At 29.6% G+C, this 8,574-nt stretch overlaps 1 protein-coding gene across 1 annotated transcript; it reads right to left on the minus strand.

The window, feature by feature from the left end:
* Positions 1 to 2,430: 2,430 nt before the first annotated feature.
* On the minus strand, positions 2,431 to 3,777 carry LOC141400537 (activating signal cointegrator 1 complex subunit 2-like). Its single transcript, XM_073979743.1, has 3 exons — positions 3,677 to 3,777; positions 3,326 to 3,454; positions 2,431 to 3,208 (listed from the first exon to the last, which is right to left on the minus strand). Exons 1-3 carry the CDS (start codon positions 3,775 to 3,777, stop codon positions 2,431 to 2,433), a joined length of 1,008 nt encoding a protein of 335 aa, XP_073835844.1.
* Positions 3,778 to 8,574: the final 4,797 nt, after the last annotated feature.

Consider the following 8,574-nt stretch of genomic DNA (forward strand, 5'->3'; position numbering starts at 1 on the left):
GTATGTATGTAGCTGGAAACCTGAAATTTGGAATTAAGATTACTGTGAAGTGTAGGACTGAGATATGAGGGTGGTTTTGGAAATTCGTACTTATGTGTTTGAAAAGTACTGAATTTGGTACAATAGGGATTCGAGTGAACGGACAGAGCTGGAATCCTGAAATTTGAAATTGAGATTACTGTTGGATCATAGGATTGGGGAAATTTTGGAAATTCTTATTTATGTGTACGAAAAGTACTAAATGGTACTAAATTTATTACAATTTGGATTTGGGTGAACGGATAGAACTGGAATCCTGAATTTTAAGTATCAAGGTTGGGAAATGGCATTGAAATAAGGAAATGGTTTTGGAAGTTCGTATTTATGATTACGAGCAGTACTAAATTTAAATTAGAGCTGGAATCCTAAAGTTTTGAATTAAGATTACTGTAGGGGTGTAGGATTGAGATAGTTTTAGAAATTCGTACCTTTGAGTATGAAAAGTACTAAATGGTACTAAATTTGGTACAATTTGGATTTGGATGAACGGATAAAGCTGGAATTCTGAAATTTGGAACTAAGATTACTGTCGGACAGTAGAATTGAGGTAGTTTTGGAAATTCGTACTTATGGGTACAGAAAGCACTAAATTCGGTACAATTTGAATTTTAGTAAACGGATAGTGTTGGAATTAGGAATTAAGATTACTGTAGGAGTGTAGTATTGAGGAAATTTTGAAAAGTCGTACGTGTGCGTACGAGAAGTACTAAATGGTACTAAATATGGTACAATGTGCATTTGGGTGAACGGGTAGAGCATGGCAGAATAAGAAGGTAATCTCATTTGAAAAACCCGTCCTTGAGCTGCCAAATACAACCATGCATTCGAAACAATATGAAAGTTGTTGTTATTGTATGTCAATGACAACAAAACAACATATTGTTTGTTTACGTTTCATTTACGTATATTTTTTGGAACAAATATTAAATATTTGTTTATATTTCGGAAGAATATGTGAAATTTTTCGTTTTTTGTGGTCTTTTGGTTTATGGAGGACGTTTCTGCGGCTGGAGAATAACATATTTTCGTAATTGTGGGTTTCCAAAATATGTAAATGGACATGTGAAAATTCGTCCCCACGACACCAAAATAAATCGTGAACTATACCATAAAAGCAATGTTATTATATTGTTACTTAGTCCGGCCAACGCAAGAAGAAGAATGAACAAATCAAAATAAGAGAATTCGCTTTCCAGCAGTGTTCAAGATTCCCATTCGCCCCGACAACGATATCCAACAATTGGAGCAAAAACATACACATAATCATTTGAGGAATATGAAAATGTCCACCGCTAAATCCACGGCCACACTCCTCACTGCCTGGACCGTTGAAATGAGGTCCCACTGAACATGGTGTTCACCCAAAACATTGGGTGAAAACATCAAAAGTAGGAATAAGGTCCTCAAGTTGCTGGTTGATGCAGTTGCGCAGGCAGTAAAAAGATAGAGTGTGTATTCCGTACTTGGAGGGCATCCCCATTCATCATAGCAGAATAACGCCAACAGCCGTCTCAATTCAAATAAGGAAGGTAAAATTAACTTCAAAGAAAATCCTGATCTTAGATATGTGGGGACCGAGCTATGGAGTGTCCCCGAGATTTTTCTAGATGAGGAGGAGATCGATAGTAAAGCGGATATTTTCAGTTTGGGATTGATTATATACGAGACAATTGCCTTGATACCGCCACATTCCCGAAAATTAGATGATACCGAAAATGAAAAAGGAGACGATGAGGTCATCGTCATCACCGAATCTGAAGAAGAAAATTGACTTGACCAAAGTGACTTTACTTTGGGATCTATGGATGAATCAAGACCTTATGGTACCAGACCACCACTGCCTGAGGCCTTCGAATTGAGTGAGGAATATAATCTGATAATGGAGTTGTTTTATTTGTGTACCAACCAAGATCCGAATAGCAGACCCTCTACCAAAGTCATCCATAATTCATTGACCACAAAATCTTAAGTCACTTTTTTGGAAATATTTTTAGACTAGGAGTTGAGTCCAACTCAAAGTTAAATATTTTTAATGATATATTGACCTTTTTAAAAATCAAACAAGAAGTTTTATTTCATTGTTTGGGGTTTTTGGAAAGATGGATTTCAAGACATATGTATAATTGTCGATTAGATCGAAACAAGCAAATGATTGGACGAACCATACTTCCAATTTCATGGCAAGACTTTCCATAGTAAAACTACAATTCAACCTGACTGAATGGTGTTTCCATAGGCAAGCATTACGCAGCGTATTTCTCCAAAATAAAAATGCATTTAGTTCTTCTATAAATTATCTCAAAATCCAGTATTGAAATAAAAAAATTTTGATTCATATTTTATGCATTAAAATAACATTTACATACATACTTAACGCACTTCAAATCTCGCTTAAAGCATACCCTTACTACGTTTAAAGGCCGCACCAGCCTTACGATTATGGTTGTCTCTTGATGACTTATTGGCTTCCTTCTTCTGACGATTACGCAGTACATCTTTCTCTTGGCCCTGACCCTTTTGTTTGCCAACCACATCATGATTTGGTGCCACAGGTGGTTGTATGCCTTTCTTGGACAATTTAGATTGTCTTCGTGCCTCGTAGCGGGCACGTATATCTTCGGGATTTTCACAAAAGTTCATCGTTTTACGATTTTCCTTTCCATGGCTGCAATCTTCTTCCTCATCACTTTCATCATCTTCCGATTCGTCGACAACATTTGCCAAAACAGATTTCAAATCTTTGGATTTCACAACACGTGTTTCACTTTCCAATATTGCCTCATAACTGTCATCATATTCATCATTATATTCTTTATCCTGATTATCTTCGTCATCACCCTCTGTTACCAACGAATATTCTTGATATCTATGCCTTATGGCGGCCAAATCACGTTTATCATCAAGAAGTTGAGCAAAATTTTTCGGGGCATTTGGCATACCTTTACCTTTCTTGATAATACATTGTGGTTTATCTTGAGTCATTATGTCATATTTATCACCATCTAAGACATTGAAGTATTTAACGCCCGTTTCTCGATAAACTGCGTCTTGAGGGTCTGGTGGTATATAGACTTCTGTTTGATCAGCAGCAGCTAGATCGGGTGGTAGATTGTTCTCTAGTACCGCGGATATTGCCTCCTCTGCATTGTTATAACGGCTGAGGTCACGTCTCACAAAGCCCGTCAAAACAGTCGAGCACAACTGTTACTTCCAATTCTAAATCTCTGGTTGGAGGGGGTTCTTTGGCATTACTCATGTTGTTTGTCTTTTGGTTGGCAACTTCTACAGGCTTTGTTGGAGGCGGAGGACATTATAAATTTCCTGTTTTAGGTCATTATTGTTTATGTGATCCACAACGGCACTGGCACATTTTCTACGATAACCATCAATCACAAAATCTGTTTTGAAACCATCCCTAGTTTGGAAAAAACCATGATACAATAAGAAGGTAGCATTATCAGCCCAGCTGAAGCCCAGCTAATGGCAACATAATGTGTCAATTGCATTGAATTTATGTCAAATTTTGACATCTTATGTTACAAAAAACGGCAGTTGCTCCTACCTTCTTATTGTATCATGGAAAAAACAAAAACTTGCAAAAAAATTGTTACCAAAACTCCATAAAAAAGGTACTTACAAATCTTGACAGGCTTGTTTTAAAATCTCCACATCAAATGACAAGGGATAATGACGTTCATTGTCCACCACAAATGTTTGTTCAGATAAACATTCCGTCATGAGACCAATAAAATCCTCCGATGCCAAAAGGCCAGCCTATCTAAAAAAAGAAAAGCTAAAAAACATGTTTCTAAAATATTCACATTTACTTACGGTTTTGCCAAAACCGTCTCAACATAAGAATAGGCAATGTTGCGAAACGCTTTCAACAACTGCAAACGGCCATGATTTATCCACAAACGGCTTTTCGATTGTTCATTTATCACATAAATATTCTTGTAAAGGAAGGGCACTGTATTATCATAAAAGTTTGCTATTGCTTGGGGCAATTTAATTTCATAACATATCGCTTTGGCCGCTGGACACACATCCAATAATACTACACTCAAGGTAAAAGCACAATCCAGAGTATAGAGGAAAACATCATCAAAGGGAGTATCACAACTCCCATCGGGCAAGCCACCACCTGCACCCTCGAAACCTTCATTTTCCGTTTGGGTGTGGATGGAGCGGAATGCCACCCGAAAATAGTTTAAAGTATATTGGAGATCTTTTTTATAATTTGGCTGCAGTAACAGCTACTAGGAGATCGAATAACATTGGTATTGAAACAAGATAATTTTCATTTCACAATTTTTCAAATTTTCTTTTCTTATCCACGATTCATTGGATTCTTTGGGTGAAAGTGTGCGGCAAATAATGCGTAAAATTAAATTTAAAATCTCTTCATACAGGTCTTGAATTTCACTGGGAGGTAATTGGGTAAAGACGCTGATATAAAATGGTGTTGCCTTTTGTAGAAATGAGACAATTGTTGGTAGATGAAGTAGGACCGAAATCTAAAAAAAAAAATTATAGAAAATGATTTCAAATTTGCAATAATTTACGACTTAGGATCGGTTTAAAGCATCCTTGTGGATCTCTTTGGAATGGTGATAGTTTAAGATATTTTGAAATTGTCGTTTAAGTTCAAATTAAAATGTAACTGACAAATATGTATGTATATGTTTGTTTACATACACATACATACAAGGTTTGTCAAAATCATTTTGTCAATGAAGGGACGGAAAGCGAATACAACTCTGTGAGATGTGAGCGTGAGGTTACCTTGTATCATTGTATCATGGGGTAGAGCTGGAATCCTGAAATTTTTGTTTGGGAAAGAAATGGTACTAAATTTGATACAATTTGGATTCGGGTGAATTAATAGAGCTGGAATCCTGAAATTTGGAATTACGATTACAGTCGAAGAGTAGGATTCAGGTTGTTTTGAAAAAGCAAACTTATGGTTACGAAAAGCACTAAATGGTACTAAATTTAGTACCATTTGTATGTAGGTGAACGGATAGCGGTGGAATCCTGCAATTTGAAAGTATGATTATTGTAGCCCTGTTGCGTTGAGGAAGTTTTGAAAATTGGTACGAAAATGCTAAATTGTTCTAAATTTAGTACAATTTTAATTTGGTTTAACGGATAGAGTTTGAATCCTGAAATTTGGAAGTAAGATTACTACTAAAGTGAAGGATTGAGGTAGTTTTGGAAAATCTTTCTTATGGGTACGAAGAGTTCGACTTGATACTAAGTTTGGTACAATTTGGAATTGGACGAACGGATACAGCTGGAATCTTGAGATTTGGAATTACTGTAATTATTATGGAATTTACTGTAATTATTTTGTATTAATGTCCGTGTATGGCTGAGATATGTCGTCGAAATACGTACCATAAGTATACGAAAATTACTTAATGGTACTCAATTTGTTTTTGGGTGTAGGGACAGTGCTGGAATTTTTATTTTTTGGAGTTAGGGTGTGTATTGGTGTGCAACGTTGATCTCGCTGTTAATGTGTAAGGGTGAGATACGGCTGATCTTTTTTAAAAACGAACTTAAGGGGTACGTACAGTACTAAGATAAAAATAAATATTGATTAAAATTGGTATTAGTGCGACCAAATTTTCAGTGTTTGTCATTTCCATATTATATATTGTTTATTTGTTTTTTTATATCCTTTCCGCATACGAAGTAGCGGGCATTTTGCTAGTATATATATATATCTATCTATATAATAGAGTATATAGACCTAATTTCAGATTCTGCACGCTTCAAATAAAAAATAGATACCCCCTATAATATTAAATTAATGTTATTAAAAACATTAAATAGATATTATAACAATTTTTTATATGAAAAAATAACAATAGAATTTTTAAATTTTTTAAAAATTTAAAAAAAAAAAAAAAAAAATTCGGAATTTTGATAAAATTTATGAATTTTTAAAAATTCTGATGATTCATTTTTTACTTTTTAATTTTTTTTTTACTAATTTAAATTATTTAATAATTAATAAATTTAATATTCATTTATTAAAATATTTAATAAAATTATATTAGAATAAATCTTAATATTAGGGGATATAATTGATTTATTTTTATGTAAAAATTAATATATAATTTTTATAGTTAAGGGTTAAAAATGTTACCTAGTACCAATTTTTATTTATTTATTACATAGATCTATTTTTTATATGAAAAAATAACACTAGAAATTTTTAAATTTTTTAAAAATTTAAAAAAAAATTGGAATTTTGATAAAATTTATGAATTTTTTAAAAATTCTGATGATTCATTTTTTACTTTTTAATTTTTTTATTATTTTAAATTATTTAATAATTAATAAATTTAATATTTATTTATTAAAATATTTAATAAAATTATAATAGAATAAATCTTTATATTAGGGGGTATAATTGATTTATTTCTATGTAAAAATAAATATATAATTTTTATAGTTAATGGTTAAAAATGTTATCTAGTACCAATTTTTATTTATTTATTAAATAAATTTAATACTTTTCTTATTTTTATTATTTTAGGTTATTAATTTTTTAAAATTTTTGTTACTATTAATAAAATTTTAAGAATAAAGTTTTATTTTAGCTTATAAATTTATTATTAGTTTAATTTATATGTAATTTTTTGTATGATAAATAAATAAAATATTTAAATAATAAATAAATAAGTTTATATTCGCAGTAATTAGTATTATTAATTAGAGAAATCTAGAAATAGTAATATTAAAGAGTATTGGCTAAATTTGTGCCAGCAGCCGCGGTTATACGAATAATGCAAATAAATTTTGTTAGTTAAAGTTAAATTGTTTAATTTAAAATAAAATATAATTTATTAGGTGAAATTTTTGAATTATTAATTATTTTATCAAAAATTAATTGAAGCTTGCAAATTTTAGTAATAAACTAGGATTAGATACCCTATTATTTAAAATGTAAATATTAATACTTAGGTAGTAGTAGTTATGTTCTTGAAACTTAAAAAATTTGGCGGTATTTTAGTCTATTCAGAGGAACCTGTTCTGTAATCGATAATCCACGATGGACCTTAAATTTGTTTAGTTTATATACCGTCGTTATTAGAATATTTTATAAGATGTTAATTTTCAAATTTTAAAAAAAGAAAATATATCAGATCAAGGTGTAGCTTATATTTAAGTAGAAATGGGTTACAATAAATTTATTTAAACGAATATAAATTTGAAATGTTTATTGAAGGTGGATTTGATAGTAAAATTATAAAGATTAAGTAATTTGATTTTAGCTCTAAAATATGTACACATCGCCCGTCACTCTTATTACTAAGATAAGATAAGTCGTAACATAGTAGATGTACTGGAAAGTGTATCTAGAATGCAATTTAAAGCTTATTTAGTAAAGCATTTCATTTACATTGAAAAGATTTTTGTGCAAATCAATATAAATTGATTAGATTTTATTTATTAATTTTTTTGTTATATATATATATATACTATTAAAAAATTATATAGTGATTGGTTTTAGTATTTTAAAATAAATTTAATTATAGTGAATTAGTATTGTGAAAAGAAAATTGAAATAATTTGAAAAATTATTATTTTAAAAGTAAATTTAATTTATTGTACCTTGTGTATCAGGGTTTATTAAATAAAAAATTAAAAATTTAATTTTCTCGATTTTAAAGAGTTAATATATTATAAAAGTTAATGTGACAAAATTATTTTTAATAATATATTAGAAATGAAATGTTATTCGTTTTTATAGGTATCTAGTTTTTTAAGAAATAAATTTAATTTAGAAATTTTATATTATTTAGTTAGTTAAATTAATTAAATAATTATTTAATTTTAATATTTTATGGGATAAGCTGTAAAATAAATTATTAAAAATATTTAAATAAAATAATAAATATAGATTTAGAATAGTTATTATTAGTAAAAGTGTTATAATTTATTTTATAAATTAAATTATTTATTTAAATTTTAAGTTTTTTATTAAAGTATTCATTTTAATTTTAGAAATGAAATAATAATGATAAAATTAGTATATTATTGTTGTATAAATAATTTTTTATGATAAGTTTTTTATAAAGAACTCGGCAAAATTAATGTTCGCCTGTTTAACAAAAACATGTCTTTTTGAATTATTTAAAAAGTCTAACCTGCCCACTGAATAATTTTTAAATGGCCGAAGTATCCTAACTGTGCAAAGGTAGCATAATCATTAGTCTTTTAATTGAAGGCTGGTATGAATGGTTGGACGAGATATTAACTGTTTCATAAAAATTTATAATAGAATTTTTATTTTTAGTCAAAAAGCTAAAATATATTTAAAGACGAGAAGACCCTATAAATCTTTATATTTAGGTAATTATAATTTTTTGGATTTTTTTGTTATGATTGTTAATAATATTTTATTGGGGTGATATTAAAATTTAAAAAACTTTTAATTAATTAAATCATTAATTAATGATTAATTGATCCGTTATTAACGATTAAAAATTTAAGTTACTTTAGGGATAACAGCGTAAT

This window comes from Musca autumnalis, unplaced genomic scaffold (genome assembly GCF_047663935.1).
Source record: "Musca autumnalis isolate F117 unplaced genomic scaffold, ASM4766393v1 scaffold_362, whole genome shotgun sequence".
Lineage (NCBI taxonomy): Eukaryota > Metazoa > Arthropoda > Insecta > Diptera > Muscidae > Musca > Musca autumnalis.